This window comes from Balaenoptera physalus (genome assembly GCF_965194825.1).
Source record: "Balaenoptera physalus genome assembly, chromosome: 12".
Lineage (NCBI taxonomy): Eukaryota > Metazoa > Chordata > Mammalia > Artiodactyla > Balaenopteridae > Balaenoptera > Balaenoptera physalus.
This window is the reverse complement of record NC_138897.1, coordinates 58261061-58282883: the sequence shown is the minus strand read 5'-3', so window position 1 is coordinate 58282883 and position 21823 is coordinate 58261061. Positions and strand designations below refer to the sequence as shown.

Genomic DNA, 21823 nt, shown 5'->3' with positions numbered 1-21823 from the left:
ATTTTTTTTTTTCAAAATAATTTAATCGAATTCATTTTCACATAGATTTATCCTTGGTACTCTGTTCAGTAGGAAATAGTTTCAAATTTAAAATTTGATAATTTTCGGAATGCTTAAATAAGCTATTTTTAAAGCTTTATGATTGAGTTCGGCAGAACCTAACAAATCCTGAAATGGGTACATAGTTATTGTTAGCACCAATAAAAAGGAAATTAACACAAGGCAATTCAGTTTTTGAGTAGATAATTCATAAAATTGTGTTTCTTTGCTGGCTTTTTAAACATTGCAGAGGATTTATGTGCAGGACCAACACGGTACAAAAAGGGGCCACCATTGTTATCAGCTTCTTGTGTGTTCTTACAGAATACGCATTGCAAGCATATGTATTAACGTATTGTAAATCTGCAACCCTTTTAAGGCCCAGTGGTAATAAACTACTATATTCTTTTCTGTACTTTTGCTTCTTAACTTAATAGTACCTATTAGTGATTGTTCCATGTTAGCACATAGATGTCTGCCTTATTCTTTCACAGCTGCATAATATTACAGTGATTGGATGCAGTAATTTATTTAACCAGTGCTTTGTTGATGGGCATTTGTATTCTTTCAGGTTTTCTTATTACAGTGATGCATTGAATGAATCCTTGTACGTATATCCTGTGCATGAGTACTGAGTACTTTGGAAGTGGAATTGCTGCATCAAAGAGTGCACATATTTAATATTTTGAGAGATGTTGACTAAATGCCTTGCGAAGACATTTTACCAATTTATCCTCCTACAACACTGTGTGGGGCATATTCCTGTTTCTGCGCACTCTTAAAATTTTATCCTGCTAGCTAAAGCTAAAGTTTGAGCTCAATAATTTGGACGCATCTTGGGATCAGTAATTGTAGGTTTATGGGGAATTTTAAATATCTTTCCAGGGTAAAGGTAAAGTGTAACAAATCCTGTACTACAGCAATTTTTGAAGGGATATTCATGTTGTCTGTATGTTTTCTAGTATGGAATATATCTATTGTGTAAATAGTTTCATTATCTTATGTAAAAACAGGTATTTTTCAGAGGTTTAAAAATCTTAGTTTACTTTACAGGATAATTTTACACATTATTTAATTTGTTGGTATGTATCAATTCATCTTGTTCATCTGATTCTGTTAGCAAACATTTTAAAAACACTTCTGGAGAAAATTAATTTTAAGCAAATAAAGCAAGAAAGTAAAGTTTCTTTAAAAAGAAAACGTATGGTATGTTAAAATGTAGAACAGTACTGTTTGTTGTTTAGGACAGGGTTTCTCAGTTTTGGCACTATTGCTGTTGTGGACTGATTAGATAGTTCTTTGCTGGAGGGGGCTGTCCTGTGCACTGTGGCAGCATCCCTGGTCTCTACCCACTGGTTGCAGTTATGATAACCCAACATTTTTCAGACATTGCCAGGTATGATTGCTGCGGGTTGGTACTCATTGGTTTGGGGATATGTACACATGTGGTAAAAGTATACCAAAAAATAATAATAAATGCCAAGTTCAAGGGAGTGGATATCTTTACACTGAAGGAAGTGGAGTGTAGTAATTTTTTGGGTAAGTTTTATGTCTTAAACTGGGTGGTGGTACATAGGTGTGTGTTATATTTTTATGCCTTTTGTATTCTTAAATTTCATAGTTAATTTTAAAAAGTCTTGTAATATTTACCAGGACAACTGAGATTGCCTTTGGTTATTCATTCTTTGTTCCTTACTTGTTACCCACATTATATGAACAGAAAATTTATTGCAGTCTGTTTCGGAATTAAGAAATGGGTAGCTTTTAAAATAAAATTCTGTGAAACTTTCCTGAGAATTAAGGATTCTGGAATGGTTGAGTCATTTTGAATCTTTCTGATATTTCTATACTGTGTGTTGGAGATTTTGTCTGAGGGTTTTATGTGGGGTCTGTAACATTTTGGCACAGAAGCTTTGTTATTTTTTTTCTTTCAGGTGACACATGATAAATTTGAATTTATGGCCTAGGATAGTCAAACCTTGAGAAGAGGAGCATTTAGTGTATATTTGAATGATATAACTTCTATCTTGTATCCAGATATATTTGGTTAATTTGTAGTGAGCAAGAAGTTCGTGAAAATATATATGTTATTGGTGAATTAGTTTGGAGTTAATTTTGTGAAGTCTGTAATCAAGTAGGTATAGTTGACCTTTTATCATTTAGGTACTGATTTTATAGGATTTGGGGAGAATCCCCAATTCAATTGAAGGTCTAGAAGTGCTGACCCTGGATAAAAAGTGAAATGGATTAATAACCCTCAGCGTTGCCTTTCTGAGGCCTCCTGTTTCTCTTCTGATCTGTTTCTAGAACTACAGGAGAAAAGAGTGTTATCAGGGGACAGAGTCTTAGGAAAAAACAGGACTTGTGTGAACAATGTTTGGGGAATAGGATGCCAGACCTGGAAAGGATGAGATTTTGTGAGAGTTTTTTTACTAATGGCGTCTGGAAGGAAAACTTGATTTTCCTATAGATCCTATCTATTTTAAATACGTAAAATGTCTTTTCCTTTTTATCTTCATCTGCTAAAACAATGTTTTAAGTAATGAAAGTCCATCTAGTTTTAATACTCCTTGTAAATTGCGGCTTGGTTGAACTGAGGACCTCAAGAAATCAACTTGAAGATCTCAAGAAATAGTCATCCCTCTGTCAGTACTTCTCAGACAGACAGTAAGCATGCAGATTAACTGGGAACCTTTAAAAATAGACATTCTCATTCAGTAGGTATGGGATTCAGCAAGAGTAGTTTAAAAGCGCCCAGGTGATGGAGATGATGCTGGCTCATGGACACACTTTGAATAGCAGGATGCTAAGTGACTGCTTGTCTTTTGAGATGTCCAGGCTCTTTGTTGTTTCCTTTTCCCCTCAGCTGATTCCAAGCCTTCATTGTTTGTCAGTAATATATGTCTTCAGTTTTGGAGACTGACATTATTGGGCAGGAAGAAGGGGAGGAAATAAAGGAACATGAAACAGGTTTCTTTTTAAAAAAAAAAAAAAAACCTACTCTTTTTCTTTTTTTAACTACTCTTTTTAAAAAATTTATTTATTTTATTTTATTTATTTTGGCTGTGTTGGGTCCTAGTTGCTGTGTGCAGGTTGTCTCTAGTTTCCACGAGAGGGGGGCTACTCTTCGTTGCGGTGCACGGGCTTATTGCGGTGGCTTCTCTTGTTGCGGAGCATGGGCTCTAGGTGTGCGGGCTTCAGTAGTTGTGGCACCCGGGCTCAGTAGTTGTGGCTTGCGGGCTCTAGAGCGCAGGCTCAGTCGTTGGGACGCACAGGCTTAGTTGCTCCGCGGCATGTGGGATCTTCCTGGGCCAGGGCTCAAACCCGAGTCCCCTGCATTGGCAGGCGGATTCTTAACCACTGTGCCACCAGGGAAGTCCCAAAACAGCTTTCTAATATATGTATTTGTTTGCAAATATAATGCTGTCTTAATATATATTTTCTTCCTAAACTTTACAGCCTTATCCCTCTGGTTGGATTAGGTATTGCTTTTGGATGTATTTCCCGGTAGCTGCCCACCAGGTTCTCTTCCACCTTCCTTAATTGCTAGGCAGTGTGATCACAGTGCACTCTGTGCTTCTGTCTACTGCCACAGGTATGCTGTGTTGTAATTGTCTTTTGCATGAGATTATTAATTTGAGAGGAAGGAGTGTGTGTGTGTGTGTGTTCCTTGTATCTCCATTTTCTAGCAAAGCCATAGCTCTGGATGAATATTTTCTGAATAAAATGCTTTTTTCAAAGAACTTTGGACTCATTTGATCTGCGGTTAGGTAGATATTATCCTAACACAGATAAAAGGGAACTAAGGCTTGGAGAGATGAAGAAACTTGTCCAGTCACAAAGCTGGTGAATGGCAGATGTAGGGATGAAAACTCAGTTCATTGCTTTTCCTCATCATTCTCTCTTCCATTTATGGTATAGTAGTTCAGAAATGATCACCATTTGTATTACTTTTCCTGAGGGAAAATTGATTAGGAAATTTAAATAATTTATTCTAGTCTGTGATATGGTTATTTGATTAACTTAATGTAACATTGTTGGAGATTAATGGTTTTTCTGTGTGTATCCAACATGACAGGTAGTTTATTACATGTAATTATCTTTAGCCTCCTTTAAGAAAGCATTTTCAGTCCTGTGAAAGAGTTTTTGCAAAGTAATTGCTGTCAAAGCAAGTAATTGAGCTGCACATGAGGCTGTCAGATTCTCCAGCTCGGCTGGTCAGCCTTTACTATATGGTATTGTTTTTTTACTTTATTGGGGTTCTTCATCTTTTATGTTTTCTTTGTTCCAAACAGTGGCTCCAAGTCCCAGTCATCCTGCACTCTTGAAGCCAAGCTCTGCCCTTGGCAGAAGATGTGACATGGTCATGTCTCTAAACTATCAGATCTTACTGAAACTCACCTTGTTCATAAAGCTTCTTTTGTTTTATGAGAAAAATTGGCTTATTAATATTTATGTTTGTATGTGTGTGCTCAGGGGCAACATAGATACTTACATTACCTGGTGTGGGAGAAAATTTTCAGTTAGAAGTTAGAAGCCAGCTAGCTAGCTTTTTCGTTTAACAATGAAATAAATGGATTATATCAATTTAAATATAAATTTCCCTCTACCTTTGAAAATTTGATTTAATGTTAATAGTAAAGAGCTAATATTTATTCATACAGCTAAATCACAGCTAACCTGGGAAATACAAATTAAAAAAAGAGATTTCACCCCATTCAGATTGATTAAAAGTCTAAAAATAGTATGCATTGGTAAAGAATATGGGGAAATCAGAACTCTCAAGTTACTGGTGGGATTGTAAATTAGTACAACTACTTTGAGAAGCCGTTTGGCAACATCTTGTAAATTAAAAAAAAAAATTCATGTATCCTGTAGTTGAGAAAATTTACTTCTAAATGTTACGTCACGAGATTCTCAAGCACACATCCATAAAGAGATATGTATAAAGAAATTCACTCTAGTCTTGTTTATAAAAGCAGTAATTTGAAATGACTGAAAATTTATATGTAAAGTATATTATGTTGCATGAGTCCCATACGATAAAATATTATCAGTTAAAATGAAAGAATTAGCCTATATTTACCAGATATATGGTGAGTGAAAAAGTAGATTTCAAAGAGATACTGTAGATAATACTGTGTTTTTTATGTAAGTTTGGAAAAAGACTACAAGTTTTTTTTATGGAAAATATATGTTGAAAAAGGATAAAGACTTAGACTGAAAGGATCTAACCTCAGGGTGGTATTTTGGTATTTTGCTTTTCATCTCATCAAATTATTGTTTTTCTTTTTAATGAGAGCAATATGATTTTTCTTCATTGTTTTTGGAAATCTTGGTTTAGTATGTTAGTAAATCAAGTCTGATTCTAAATTGAGTTTGTTTCCATTCTTGATTTTGTTGGACGCATTAGCTCTCAGGAGACCTCACGAAGATAGACGATAGAGCCAAAGGGAAGAAGTGCATTTCTGATGTGTGCTTGCTGGTTATTAAGCTGTTGTCTCTTGCCTTCAGCTCACTCTCTGTGCTCCTACCCCTGAGGCTGGTCTGGGAGTCTGCACATGGTATTTTTCCTTTGTCAGCTGGATCCCTGTTGGCTCTGCCAATAGGGGGCGCTGGATGGAGACTGGAAGGCTTGGGGGTGGGAAGGGATACGCTCTTTCTTGTTTTGCTTGCTCTTCCTTCAAGTATCATTTCACTAAGCAGGATTTCAGCGTCAGTATTTGATTCCAGTTTGCTTATTTCCAACACCATCAGAAGTAGCCTGATGTGCGCCCCCCCGCCCCGTGACCCTAGCACCTGCCAGTTGCAACCCCTCTTTAAAGGTCTGGATCCCAGCCCTATGAGACACCTCCTTAAAGCCTCTTCCTTTTTTTTTTTTTTTTTAATATGCCATGATTTATTATTTTTTAAAAATTTATTTACTTATTTTTGGCTGCATTGGGTCTTTGTTGCTGTGCACGGGCTTTCTCTAGTTGTGGCGAGCGGGGGCTACCCTTTGTTGCAGTGTGCCTGCTTCTTATTGCAGTGGCTTTTCTTATTGTGGAGCACAGGCTCTAGGCGCGCGGGCTTCAGTAGTTGCGGCTTGCGGGCTGTAGAGCACAGGCTCAGTAGTTGTGGCACATGGGCTTAGTTGCTCTGGGGCATGTGGGATCTTCCCAGACCAGGGCTCAAACCCGTGTCCCCTGCATTGGCAGGCGGATTCTTAACCACTGCGCCACCAGGGAATTTCCCGCCTCTTACATTTTAATAATACTATTTTTTCATTGTTTCCCCATTTCTAGAAGTGGTGTGGTTTCCTGTCTCCTGACTGGACCCTGATTAATACAGTGTGTTTACCAAATCTCAGTCTTATTTTTCTATCCCATTTATCAGTTAAGTAAACATTTTTATTGAAATTTAGCTAGTAATTTTCCATCTTTTCTGATGCTGATCAATTCTAACAAACGAATTGGACCGTGTTTCACTTTTACATTGTGAATAAATAAATTCAGAATCCACTGAATTTAAAATGAAATAAAAGTGATGTTCTTTTATGGATGCAGATATTAGAGTTTATTGGTGATACACATTGTTTCAGCATTAAAGACCATATAATGATGGAAGTATCTCCAAATGTCAGTTTTCACCGTGCTTACTCTAGTTTCTTTTGGACTGCATTTATTTTCTTATTTATTGTCAGACATCACCTTTACCTGGAAGGGATAGATTAAACGGTATAATTTAAAAATATGTGTCTTCTAGGGAACACACCATTAACAACCACTTTTCATTCCGGAAAAGGTGTGCAATTTGGGAGTACTTATTTTATTAAAAAAAAAAAAAAAAAAGGAACTATTCTTAATTTTGACTCTCAAGCACTTTGTTGCAAGATAATCAACAACATGTTGTTTTGTATCATTAGGAGGTGCTCCACAAGACTGCTTAACTAGGCACAAAATAGGTACAGCCCATTTTAATGTGCAAGAAGTGAGCAACAGTGTTATTTAGACCCTCACGCTGTCAAACGCCCACTCACCTTTAGTACACCTTGTGTTCCATGTGTGATTTTTTTTCTTTTTTTTGTGGAGACCCACTGAGGGTGCTAATATCAGCTGAATAATGTACAATTAATAACCTAATTTCATTCATAGATTTTTAGCAAAATAGTAAATATAGGGAATTCCCTGGCAGTCCAGTGGTTGAGACTCTGAGCTTTCACTGCTGAGGGCCTGGGTTCAATCCCTGGTCAGGACCTAAGATCCCACAGCTGTGTGGTGTGGCCAAAAAAAAAAAAAAAGGAAAAAAGAAAAATAGTAAATATAAAAGTATTAATGGAGGTCCACAACCCTTTATTCAGAATGCTTGGGACTGAATTTATAAACTTTTGTTAATGCCCACTTCCAGGTCCACAGCAGCACCCTGTCATCAGATACACCAATATTTCTGCAGGAAGCATATGAATGGTTATGCTAAGGGGGTAAATAAAGACTACACAGCCTCTTGTTTGTTCAGATCAGGATTTACCACTAAGTGAGTTTCCTGCTCATTTACAAAAAACTTAAGAGTTTTGGGATTTTGGAACAGATAAGAGATTGTGGGCTTATCTCTTTAATTTCAGAGATCATCTTTTGTATTTCCTGGGTCACGTACTTCACTTTGAAAACCATTGCACTGTCATCAAGCAGGAGCTTATGCATTTTAAGTATCTGTAGGGAAATGGCTTTTTTAGAACACTCCTCCTTCTCCTAAGCCCATTTCTTTACTCATATACTTTCATATGTCCCCGTACCAATTTAGCTTGCCTTTTTTTATCATCATGTTTGCATTACAGCGATTAAAGCACCTCCTCAGATGGAACTAGGAACGCAGGAACAATTTCGATCTTTGCCCATAGATGAGCTCTATGTAAATAAGTTCTTGTGAAATAGTCTGGTACCTAAGTTATCTTTAAAACTTTGTTTCTGAGGGAAAATGGTTCTGAATTCTAAACAACCGGCTTTTAAATGAACTTGAAGAACGCAACTAAGATAAGGTGAGGTTTAAATTAATGGAGGAGATAATGGAACACAGCAGGTAGTCCAGACATTCATTTCTGGCTTTGGAGTGCCTTTGGGAGCATATTTACTTTTGTAGATGCTTGCTGTGGTTAGGGTTAGTTTATATTCTCTAAGCACACTCATGATAAGAGTATATAGCTTTCTCCTGGGGTGGATTTATCTTCTTGATGATAATTTTGTTCCGAAAAAATCAAGAAATGGGGTAGAAACGTTTTGATATGAAAACAAATCATTATTTGAATTTTGGGAGTTTTGCAGGGCTAGCGATAATAAATCATAAAAGTTTGAGATTGTAATATTTTACATTGTGGTGCCTTGCTCACCCCTCTTTCCCAGTCTCTTATCATGGAGTAGTGGAAAATGCACGAGCTTAGTAGGGAAGTCAAGGTATTTGTTCATTCTAGATTTTCTCACGTGGTCTCGTTAACTAGGGGAATGGACTAACATTTACTGAGCTCCCATCATGTGTCAGGAACTATACTAAGCTTTTTACGTACTTTATCTCATTTAATCCTCAAAAGTGTTGTTTGATAGCCTTCATTTTACTTAGGAGAACACAGGCTATGAGAAATGAACTAATTTGCCCAAGATTTCATAAGTAATTGGTTGATGGTTGAGATTCAAATCTAGGTTTGTCAGTCTTTTTTTTCCCCCTACCTTATAACATTAGTCTCTTTAAAACTTTAATTCTTCACCTGTAAAATGAAGTTGCAGTAGGTCAAGGTACACAGGTGTTTTGCTTGTAAAATGAAAAAATGAATTTTTATCTGTTAGCAGGAAAAAAATAAAGTGGATAAAATTCTTATTTTTGTTTGACCTCATTAGTTTTCCACTCTTGTGTAACAAGTGCTAAAAATAACAAATACATTACTAAAATTGCCAGTTGTATACCTTATTTGATGCCTTGTTTCTTTTGTTTGGACTGTGTAAGGCATGATTGTAATTTTATTATGCAAGCTTATAATAAAGTAGAGTAGCAGAGGCTGCAAAAATGGATGAGAGAATAACTTGTCCAACAGAAAAGATATGATGAAAGAGTTCTAGATTTTGGGTGAGGCACTTTCAAAGACATCTCCTTAACTCCTAACAGGAGTTGGTTGGAAGTGGATGGTGTTTCACTCTACAACACTTTTGAAATTAACTAAGAAGTAGATAATCTTTTCAATTTTAAAACTGTATCTCTTTGAGATTTATTTGAATATTAGAATAGGATTTAATAACTTATATTTTGAGTGCAGAAGGTTGAATGGGGAACATGATGCCCTAGATATGTAATTATTCTTCAAATAAAATCAGAGCTAAGTAGAGGGAAAAACCCTGGTAGGGTAAGAGCATAAGAGGCCAAGCTTTGTAATCAGACTCCTCACATGGGTTTGAATTTGAGCCTGCCACTTACTAACGTGTGACTTCATATCCTCAATTTCTTCATCTATAAATGAGGATAATAATGCCTACCTTTTGGTATTGCTGGGAAAGTTAATAAAATATATGTGAAGCACCTAGCTTGGTACCGATTTAAGTAGTGGTTAGTATTATTAATAATAACAATACTATTTTCACTAATTTACTGTTTCTCAAGAGTAAGGAATGTGCAGTACGCCAACCAGCTGGCAGGTCACAAAGGCCTCACCCTCAGTAGGAATTTTAATTACATTTCAGCCAATTTCTAAACCATAAGTACTTTGATGGTTCAGGGAGAATAAGATGCATACTCTAGTTGGTTAACCCTCTTTAATCTCTGTAAACTTTTTGTCACATTGATTTGGGGTTAAAATTGAATGAATCCATAAATCAGAAATAGGAATTCTTGGTTGGTTGAGTGACATCAGCAAATGGTTATGCCACAATAAGTAACTGCTTTTAAACACTGGTTAATGACTTGTAAATTATTCTTTAAGGTTAGGTAAAATCTTTTAATTAGGGCAGAAGGTTAGAGGATTAGTTAGGCACTATACTAGTCTACTGGGAATGCTTATTTTTTATTTTAAAAACGTTTTAAAATTTATTACATAATATTTAAGATATCCAAGTGGATAAGTGATTAATAAATAACTGTGAACCTATCTAGAAATAAAGCATTTCTAATGTTTAAAACACTCTCTGTACTTCTTCCCAATTTCATTCCCTTCCTCTCCTAAAGTAACCACCGTATAGAAATTAGTAATTCCCATGGGTTTCTTTACATTTATGCTGTGTTGTATATATCCGTAAACAGTGCATAGTACTTTATTTGCAACATTCTGTATTCTTGAATAATTTTAAAATTCAGCATTATGGTTGAAGGATTCATCCATGTTGAATTGTGTGGCTCTTGAGCGTTCATTTTAGGTATTCCATTGTATACCTAATACATATCTTCACTCTCTTGTTAATGAACATTTACATTGTTTGCTTTTTCTTTTGCTCTTATACAAAGTGATAATTCACATATTCTTGTTCCATGTTTAAGTGCTTCACATAATGAACTGCTTGTAGTGAGAACCTTCTCTCTTTCAATCATTTTTTCTCTCTAGAAATTTAACATTTTACTTAAATCAGTGCTTTATGAATTTGAGCTGTTTTTCTTGGCTCTTTTAAGAACTTGTGGTTATTGATCTTGACCATAGTGTTTTACTGGTCTCATAAAATTTGCCAACAAAAAGACTTAAGCTATGTAAATTCTCTAAGTTATTGAATTTAGGCGAGATGTCATTAAAATGTAGAGCAGATGGTCATTTGAGTATTAGAATGAGTCAAAAGCTATCATCAGGTGGTTCATTTAACGGTGGCAGATGTCTTCATAAAGCTTAGCAAAGGGAAAGAGTGTTAACTCTCTAGGGTGATATGGTATTCTGTAGGAAGGAGAAAAAGCATTCATGGGTTTAGTTAGGGAATTAAATTTTATTGAATTTTTAAGGAATAACTCTTGCCAGGGCTAAGGAGGTTTAGAATGGAAGGGAATGCTTTTCGTTGAGAATGAATTGGGTGGATGAAGTAAAGGGAAACAAAAAAGCTACCAGAGTGAGAGACCAGTAAAATGTTGGCCTTGTCCATTTAATCCTTTTTCCTTTTTTATGTTTTCTTTAAATGTCATCTTTTGTTTTAAAGTCAATTAATTGCATTCTCATTAAAAATTCTGTACTGCTCATTTTGGTAGTGGAGTGGGTTGCTTTGTTTACTTTTTCCAATTCTCAGCATTAGTCTGTTTCACAGCTGTTCAGTAGCTTTGTTGGCATTTGAACTGTGGGAACCAAGAAAGGATTTGGATGTGCTTTTGTGTGCATTAGTGGTCTTCCTGAAGTATTCTTTAAAACCGTGAATTGTAGAAGTTTTTTATTTTTTTTTAACCAGTTATCACATTGTATGTTTAAATGGTTGCTTTTAAAGAAAGCCTGTACTCAGATTAAGAGCTCATGAATGTTATTGTATTTTGGAGAAAATGAACTTAGAGATGAAAAATATGTAAATAGGGGAACAGCTGAAAACTGGGCTTTTCCTTTTCTGGTCAAGTGAGGAGGTTGGGATACATTTTCCCTTTGCCTTTCATCAGTCAGCACTCATTTGTAGAGCTGTGCAGATAAATTAGGATATACCTCTTAGTGTGTATTGGATACCCATTTGTTTAGTGTATTTGACTTTTTGTGATGGCATAGGAGACCTATTTTAGACCTGTTCAGAAACTTAACTACTGTGTGGACATTTACTGTTACTGCTATTTGACGTTAATTAGGATGTTTTTGGTCATGATGCTTTCCTGTGGTAAGACATAAGACAAATTAGACTCTTAAGGCACGTGGCAATAAGGAGTGTACTTATTAGCTATATATTTTCTTTTCATAAGCACAGAATACTCAGTTAGGGTAAGGGTTAAAAGACGTAAAAACTTCTGAGTAGCAGTGTACCACATTGCTGAACTAACTATTTGAAAGTTGGTTTCTGTAAGTACTTGGAGTTCCTCATGTTTTTGTTTATTTTTAGCTTTTATTTATAAGTGACATATACCAGCATTTCTGATGCTTATACTGCATATTAAATGCCCCTTCTCGCCCAGCTGCTTCCTAGAATTAATACATACCCAGTGTAGAAAACTTGGAAAACCCCAAAGGGCGATCCTGTCAAGCACATTTTGGGGGTTATCTTTCTAGTTTTTCTGGGCACATGTGTTATATGTATAATGTAATTTATGTGCCAAAGTGCTCTATTGTAATTCTTTGCGTACTGCTTTATAAAATAATAATATAGTTTACCATCTCAGTAGCATTTCTTCTACAACATGGTTTAATAACTGCATAGAATTTCTATGGATTACCTTAGTTTACACATAAATAGCCGCATCCCCATCTTTTCAACATGTTATGTTAAATTTTTATTTACTGCAAACAATTTAGTATCATGAGATGTACCTTTTAAATTTGAAGACAGGGTCCAGATCTTTTAAAGCATTTGAAACATTTTGCAAGTACCTTCCATAGAGATTGTATCAATTTCTGCTTCCCTCTCAGCAGTATGACTGGCTCTCTTGACACCATCTTCACGTACACTGACATATTATTTTTAATCTGTTCCAATTTAAGAGGATAAAGTTGGTATCTCTTGTTTTGTATTTTCTTTTTAAAATTATGAAATTAATATACTTATCATAAAACTAAACAATTGAAAAGTGTATATAGAAAAAATGTGAAGGTGCCCTCTCCTTCCTCATCTGTGTACCCTCAACTACTGTCAGCAGTTTGGAGGCGTTTCCAGGTTTTCTCTATTTATACACTTCTATATGTGTGTGTGACTTCTAGGTTTTGTGTCATGCTTAGAGAGACTTTACTCAGAATTGTAAAAGATGCTGTTCAACTATTCCTAGCACTTTTATGGTTTTCTTTTTTTCATATTTAGCTCTTTAATTTATCCATATTTTTGCTATGCTGTACTGCAGGGAACTGTAATTTAATAAAGATTGTAACTTATTTTTAACTTGCTTTGTTCTGGTTGCAATGGTTACACAACAAATACCCCCAAACTTAGTGGTGTGAAACAGTTTCTATGCTCAGGGCTTCTACCCCTCAGGGATTTGGAGAGGCTCAGTGGGGAATGGCTTACCTCTGCTCCACAGTATCTAGGGCCCCAGCTAGGAGAGTCAAACAGTGGAGGGGCTGCACAGCCAGGCATCCTCGGGCATCTCTTGATACCTCTTTATGGCCTCGCCAAGTGGTCTCCTCTCTGTGGCAGCTTCAGGGTAGCCAGACTTAGTATGAAAGAGCTGCCAAGGCATGTGGGGGCCTGAATCCTGAGGGGGAGAGAGAGACGTGGACAGACAGGCGGCACAGACGTCATATGGTGTCACTTCTGCCACCTTCTATTAACCAAGGCAGTTGCAGATGTCCCCCCAGGATCAGTGGGGAGGAAAACAGACCCTCCTCTTGATGGCCACTTGTCATTCATTGTCCTCTTGTCAGAAGAGCACTTGGGGTGGATATAGATCGGTGAGGCTTTCTTTGGAAAATACAATCTGCCATACCTTTCCTCCATTTTAAGTATACACTCGGTTTTCCAGGAATGTGCCTGATATAAAATGCATAAATAAAGCAGGGGTGTACCTGTATTTCAGTATTTAAATTGATGAATTTAAAAAAACCTCATATTGTGATTCTTGCTATTTCTTATTAAAAAGTGCAATTTTATGAAAATTTAAAATTCATTTTAGTAGGCTTGCATCAGACAATTATGACAGTTCTTCAAAATCTTTGTCTGTTGATAGGTTTTAGAATTTACCTTAAAAAATATCTATATGTGAGCTAGGATAATTTCTTTCTTAACTTTGTAGACTTTTGCTATTTGTGTTAGGAGATAATATCAGGAGTAATTATAAAATTATGTTTTCAAAGTGAACATTATAAGGAATGGTTTATATATTGATTTAAAGCAAAATATAGCAAATTCTTAGTAACCCATGGGATGATTAGCCAGGTTATGGATTATTTGGTACTTAAAAAAAAAAAATCCTTCTGTGATTGAAAAACACCACACAAATCCTTTTCTGTGTATTCATTTATACACCCCAAAAGGAAGAATAGATTTGGCCTTTTGATTTATATTGTAAAAGACTGAAGCATGCAATACTAGTGAATGCTGGTAGCTCTGAGTTGTGCAGCTATAAATTTGGTTTTTAATTTTAGTTTACAGTCTGTTAGACTAGAGTATAATTTTTTTTGGGCCTATGGCTGATGATAATTTTCATGATTGATGCAGTCAGAATTAGCCATAGGTTAGAATGAGAAGTGGTGGATGAACTACTCTTGTGTAGGACTGTCTCATGTGGCAGTTGTGTCCTCTGTTGCTCTTCTGGAGTGAAAACAATTAAAGGAACAGAGCGGACAGGTACAGCTGCAGGGAAGCCATAAACTTGGGGGAAAACCTGAGATAAAAGAGTAATTAACAAATGGAGAGGGCGGGTAATTTGCTAAAATGGGGGTAATCTACACATGAATAATTGAATATTTTCTGTATGCAGTCTCTGGGAAATTGAGAAATTTATTGAGTTCTTTAATTTTTGTATAAGTACTGCTGAATTTGCCTGGGGTATGTGATGACTTTGATCATTAAATTATTTAAATAGATGACTAGTACATTTAATATATCTATATTAAGATTAAATTAATTGCAGTATAATTCTTTATACTTACCTTTTATGCTAATGCCTTTTAGAGTATGTTTACCTCTATTATATCACTTTAGCTTCACAGTGTCCCTTTCCATATTGTCTTAGTCTGCTTGGGATGCCATAACAATCTACCACAGACTGGCTGATTTAAACAACAGGAATTTATTTCTCACAGTTCTAGAGGCTGGGTAGTCCAAGTTCAGGGGGGTGGCCACTTTGGTTCCCTATTGAGGGCTCTCTCCTTGGCTTGCAGATAGCTGCCTTCTTGCTTTGTTTTCACATGACAGAGAAAGAGAGAGAGAGAGACACTTTGGTCTCTCTTCCTCTTCTTAGAAAGACACTAATCCCATCATGGGAGTCCCACCCTCATTGCCTCATCTAAACCTAATTACCTCCCAAAGGGCTTATCTCCAAATATCATCACATTGGAGGTTAGGGATTTTGGGGGGAACCTTCCAGTCCATAACATCTATGAAAGGAAGTATTTTCTCAATTTATAGATGAGAATATTGGTCCCAGAGTAGTTTAAAAAGCTTGATTCTGAACATTACCTGGCCAGTGAGTTATGTAAGTAGTTTCTGAAATCGCATACCTTTGTTTTCCCCATTTAATGCAACAATTTAAATATACAGATCAGAAATTATGTTTTATCTTATTATCTCCCAGCATGACTCTAAAATTTATCTCTAAGTCTCTGACTATATTTCATAATCCTGCCAAACAAAGCTGCTCCTGGTTCATTGAACATACTCTGTGCTCTTCTGAGGTTTCTTTCTTCCTTTGAAAGGCCTACTCATCCACCATTTCTAAAAAACGTTTCCTGATTCTTTTTTTTTTTTTTTTTTTGATTCAGTTTCTTGAATGAGTTTCTCAGTGGAGCCCTGAGCTTGCATTATTTGATAAGCATGTGCTTATTTATGTTTTTGTTGGTGGCTCCCTTTCTGTTTTTTAAGGGAGCATTTCTAGGTTTCAGTTTATTGCGCTGTTTGTTCCTAAATATCTCTAATACTTATCTATTTGTATTCTCTTTAATGATCTTATTTATACTTTTTTTTTGTTTTTTTGTTACCCTCTACATCTTTTATTTTCTAACCCGTAGCCACCAAGACCTAAATCTCTCTTGACTCTATTTCTCTCCACTTCCACTATCATCACCCTGGCTTAAACTACCATTATCTCACCTGGACTGCTGTGTAAGCTTCTTAGGACTTGACTTTGTTTCTCTAGCCCCTTTTACTTTCTTCCTTTCTGTTCTTCCTACCATAGCAAGAGTGATATTTGAAAGCAGCAAAGGGCCTGCCCACAGTAGCAGTAAAGAAATAGTTACTGAATGAATCAGTAGGTACTGATGTCTGCTGTCTTCTCTGTCTCTACAGTCAAGCATTTGTGTGGTAGGAGACTGCAGAAGGATTGCACGCAAAACATATTTGGTGTTGGTGTCATGCTCTTTTGTAGTTTACTAGACATCCCAACTTCCTTTCAGTGTTCATTCTTCCTCCTTCCCTCCCTCCCTTTTTTTTTCTTCTTAACCATCTCAGCGAGGGCACTTTATTTAGAATCTGGTTACCTTACTCATAGGGATTTTAAACCGGGATATAGAAAATGAATTATGTAGGATTTTTCCCCTTACCAGGAAGTAGCAATAGTGTATTAGTTCTTGCAGAGTTTAGCTACAGTATTACTACTGTTGTATTCAAGTTCTTGCGTGTATTTCACATTCTCATTTTATTCTTAGAACATACCTTTCCTTTAAAGAACATATTACCTCCTCCAAAGGAAGTTGAGGTTCTGAGAACTAAAATGACTCATTTCATTTTTTAATTATTGAACATCTCTAAACTTACACACAATAGAAAATAGTATAATGAACCCCCATGTTACCTGTTAACCAACTTCAACACAAGCAATCTTGTTTCATCTAAACCCACCTTAATTCCCCTCCCTCTCCACCAATTATTTTGAAATAAATACTGTTGTTTTATATGTAAGTACTTCAGTTAAAATGACTTTTTCATGGACACAGAGATAGCTGTTGACAGAGCCAGAACTTGATCTAGGGGAGTGTCAGTATTGTACAGACAACTTAGCCCTTGCTTGTAGTTCAACATTGGGCATGACCATACAGCATGTGTCATGAAATAGTGACACTGATGTTCACAGGCCACACATTGTTTTAAAAAACTCCTAGTTTTAATTTATTGAACAAGTGATCTTAATAGAATAGTAAAGGAATGTTATTCCCCAATCTTATTACCCTACAATGTCAGTTATTTTCATTAATTTATAATGGTACTTTTATAGTTCTAACATCTATCTCATCTATCCATGTGAACATTTTTAGTATAGGTTATATTACCAAGTGCTTGTTTTCTTTTTCTAGTGTTAATTTCTTCTTGTTCTTTAAGGAAAAAAGAAAACCCATGACAAACTCAAGTTTGTTTCCCAAACTGGGAAACTTGCTTACTAATCATTGTCTAAAGTTTATTGTCGATGGGGAAAAGGTTGTCAGTACGTAGGGATAAATGCTAAAGTTAATTGATAGTTTGTTTCTGATATCATGAGGATAAAACTGTCTTTTCTTTTGGAATTTTTACCTGGAGAATAGGTTCACATTCCTCAAAAGATTTTTGTGTGTTTGAAGTCTGAAACATCTACTTGGTGATAAAGGATTCTTCTTTCTTTCTCTGGATTGAACCTAAATTTCAGTTTGTGGATGAGAGCAAGGAAAGTGCTACTGAGAAGTGTTCTTACTAATGAAAAAAGAAGGGATAGAAAATATTTAGTCTATAATTTGTACTGGTTAAAATATTCGCAATCTGTTATCTTGAAACTATATATGGTACATTTGAAATATTATTTCTTTATTGAACTATTTTGTAAAATGCTGTGTTCTTATTTTTTCCCTTAGGGAATAATATTCAAATAAATAATACTTGTAATTAATGTAAGCGTGTACCCTTGTTTTAATAGGCATCAAGCATGATGGAACCATGTGTGATACCTGCCGCCAGCAACCAATCATTGGCATTCGATGGAAATGTGCGGAGTGTACAAATTATGATTTGTGCACAGTTTGTTATCATGGAGATAAACATCATTTAAGGCATCGCTTTTATAGAATTACTACACCAGGAAGTGAGCGGTATGGCAATCCATTTTTTTTTCAATTGCAATTCCTTGTTTCTATTGAATTTTTTATACCATTCAGCGTTAAAAATAGGATCAGGAAATAACTTCTGACAGCTGGTTTAGTCAAGAAGTAGCAATTACCAGGCTAGATGTGGACCAGGCCTACCACATAGCGAGAAAAGAGCTCTGTGAAGATAGAGATACATGTATTTTTTCCAGGATAATATGAGCTGTTCTTTCTCTGTTGTAGAGACTTGGCACTGCTCAGTGTTTGGAAATGAAAGGGTGGCCCAAGGGAGGCTGATTGTTTTCTCCGTATGCATTCTGTCTTGTGAACACTAGAGCCTATTTATTGAATCAAGAGACATTTATTAAGACTACAGAGCATTAAGACTATACTTGTGTAAATTTGAAGATTAATAAGACATGTTATTCTTAAGGAGTTTACAAATTAAGGTATTATTTGATCAACAGTGATTATCATGTGATGTTTCAGACTGTATATAGAGATGCGTATTAAGTGTCTTAGGAGCAAAGAGAGAAGAGTGTTAATTGTGAATGGGTGCAGAGTTTCAGGTGATTGAGTATTCTCATGTAGCTATGACTAATGCATAGGAGCAAGAATCAAGTCAGTGACAAGGAGGCAGCAGGAGTAATAGGAAAATGGATTTTTGTGTCAGACTGTCCTGGTTCAGATCCTGGTCCTGCCATTTATTAAGTGAGTAACTTTCAACAGATTATTTATTTTTGTCTTTTGCTTACAATTTTTAAAGTTAGGGTATAGTAAAGATATTCTGAAAATGAATAGAATAATGAGATAAAAGCAGAGCAGAAGAAAAAACCCTGAATCTTTTTGACTTTTAGGAATGAGAAGGATGTAGAAGAATAAGGGATAGAAGGCCTTGGAAAACCATGCTTGTCTAGATAGTTGAGTATAGAATCTTTTTCAAGGTCTGTGGTTTCTTGTAGGTATGCACTACTTTAGAGACAGTTTAGTGTAGGTCAGATCCAGGCCACAGATGTATTTTACTTGACTTACGCAGTGATCTAAATTTTTGAACAATTGCTAACCTTTTAAAACCGGGTGATTTCACAGAAAAATCAGGTTTATGAATTCTAACCCTATTCTGCTCCCCCACCCTCCAAAGACTGTCAACACAGGGCCTGCATTTGTTCCTGGCAGCAGTTGGCTGAAGCACAGGAACACCTGTACCCTTTAGACAGATCATACTCTGGAGTTCACCAAAGTCCCTATCACTCCCTATTGTTTTCCCCAGCCTGAGGTCAAGTGCCATTTGCCATTTGTCATTGCTGTGGTGCTGTCTTTCTTAGGCCCTCATTTGTAGTACTTGCCTGACAGTTGTAGGGTTTTGAATTTGCCACCTCTAAAGTAGTGAAGAGTGTGGTGATACCCTGAAGTGGTTAGACTGGATTCATGTGTTGATTCCATTCCAGTTTAACTTTTGTGACCTTGGGCAAATTACTTACCTCTTTGGGACTTAGTTTCCTCATTTGTAAAATGAATAATAATACCTTCATCTTAGGGACTGTAACAGACTTTATACCTCTGTAAGTGCTTTTATGTATAGGAAAAGCTAAGTAAATATTAGCCGTTATTATTATTATTCCAACTACTAATGTCTTCATCATCATAACCTATGTAATGTGGAAAGTGTTCCTGTACCATGCTGTTATGGTATTAACCAGAACAAAGAAAAATCTTGTATATTTTCAAAATAACCTTTTTTATAATCTTATTTTAAAAAATAAACTGCTGTTACCTATTTTTATATAAATTTGAAAATAAATACTTTTCTTTAGGGTTCTGTTAGAGTCTCGTAGAAAATCTAAGAAGATTACAGCCAGAGGGATCTTTGCAGGTGCCAGAGTGGTGCGAGGAGTGGACTGGCAATGGGAAGACCAGGATGGAGGAAATGGACGCAGGGGAAAGGTAAAAATTGTTTCTGATTCATCATGTTATCCTAGAATATTATATATTCAGTAGATTTTAAAACTACTGTAGTTGACTTTCTTGGCCCTTTTTTTTAATGCCAATAACAATTTCTTAAGTTTTCATTTTTTTTTCACCTGGAAGAAAAAAGATTGTTTCTGCTCTGTTGTACATATTGGTGTTCTGTGAGAAGGTTGTAGGGTAGATTTTACCTTCCCACTTTTAGACTTCATGTGGCCGTTTTGTTGCCCAGAATGCCTTTCTGAACATCCTGTTTGGGCTAGTCCTCCCTAAGCAGTATCTCATGCTCTTGACTTTCTTGTTATTAAAATTTCATTTGAATGTACTTGTTTTATATTCCATTCCCCCAAAGGTCTGTTTCTGAGGGGTAATAGGCAGCTGCTTTGTTATTCAGTCCACTTAACTCCTTACCCTTCTCAGGAGGCGTGTAGAGCTGTCTAGGGGTCAGTTATAGCAGTTATTCTGAAGGGAATTTTGTACAGCCTCTTTAACGGGGTGGGATAGCCAGAGATATTAGGGTGAATGGGTTGTTGGTTTTACTTATTTGGATTTCATGTTGCTTTTGCTGATGATGCATTCGTTGATTCAGTCAGTCACATATTAATGTGTATTCTCTGTGTTTTCCTAGATGTACTGAAATGAACAGCATTTCACGTTTGAGACTTTGATGTCAATATCAGTTCTGTTACCTTCTTTAAAATATTGTTTTTAGCATTAAGGAATGATGATTTTAAAGTCTCTGTCATCTGAGGAACTCTTCCTAGGAACTCGAAAGCCTCTTTTGTACAACTTGGTGCTATACAGATTCTTTTGAATTTGAGATTTTTAAACATTTTGTCAAATAGATGTTTTCTAAATTCAGAGTATCGTTATATTGATTTAATTTCAAGTAATAAGGTCTAATTTTAACGTTTGGAAGTCGGACAGAAATATTTTGGCCTATATGTTTTAAGTACTTTGATTTTCATTAAGGAAGCAATGTTTTGTTTTTTTTTTTAATTTAGTAAATATTTATTGAACACTTAGGTGAAGGATTCTGTTCCAAGCATGACAGTTATGGGAATAAACAAAAGAGGCAAAGTTCCTACTCTTCTGAAACCTATATTCTAATTAGGGGAGATGGACAACCAGAAATATAAATCTAAATTCTGTGACTATAGTGTGGCCTGTTGACCAGCAGCATTGGTGTCACCTGAAAGCTTGTTAGAAGTATAATAGGTAATAGGTCCTCTTCCTCCTAGACTTTCTACATTAGGATCTTCATTTTAACAAGAGCCCTAAGTCATTCAGGTGTACATTAAAGTTTGAGATGCACATTTTAAAAAGAAAAATAGACCAGTGTGAATTTGGGAAAGGCGCCACTTCTGGATGGATGGAGTGATGTGGGGACATGCTTGGCAAGCCAGTGGTAGAGAAGAGGTACCCCTTTGAGCGTGGACACAGGAACAGCCTTGTCCCCGTGCATAAGGTCTTGGTAAGTGGAGCTCAGGCTGGAGGTCAGCCTCTATTCGCCTACTTGGCAAGGCCCTTTGTGCAGTTAACAACTTCTGTAATCATTTATAGCAATCCTGTGTCACATAGGATGTATAAAATGTATGTTAAACCTTAAAGAATAGTAATAAAATTTTAAAAAGCAAACTTTTGTCCCTACTATACAGATTAAAAAATAGAATGTTATGAATACCTTTAAAAGCCTTCTGTTTACCCTTTCCCAGTTGCAAGCCCTGCAAGGACTCATTAGTGAGTCCTGGGAAACACAGGGCTCAGCACGGTCAGGACATCAGGCAGGGCAGAAGTATGGGCCAAGTGCAGGACACTGGACAGGAATATGGTCAGAGGACATGAGTTACTATGCATTTTTTGCTTCTAAGCTTACCGTGGTCCGCCTCAAAGTTTTAGGAGTGGGTCAAAGCAGAATATTCTGCGGGGTAAGATGGAAGACCTCAACTGATTTAGGTGGCAGAGAATGGGGGGTGGAGGGGAGAGTGGGAACCTCATCATTACGTAGTCCAA

At 36.2% G+C, this 21823-nt stretch overlaps 1 protein-coding gene across 3 annotated transcripts in view; it reads left to right on the top strand.

Moving 5' to 3' along the window:
- MIB1 (MIB E3 ubiquitin protein ligase 1) overlaps window positions 1-21823 on the top strand; it is a 125740-nt gene that overhangs the window by 1086 nt on the left and 102831 nt on the right. For all 3 annotated transcript variants that reach the window (XM_082418615.1, XM_082418614.1, XM_082418616.1), the window contains exons 2-3: window positions 17680-17851; window positions 19660-19789. In XM_082418615.1, the coding sequence (XP_082274741.1) occupies window positions 17680-17851; window positions 19660-19789 (302 nt within the window). The remainder of the gene's footprint in view (window positions 1-17679; window positions 17852-19659; window positions 19790-21823) is intronic.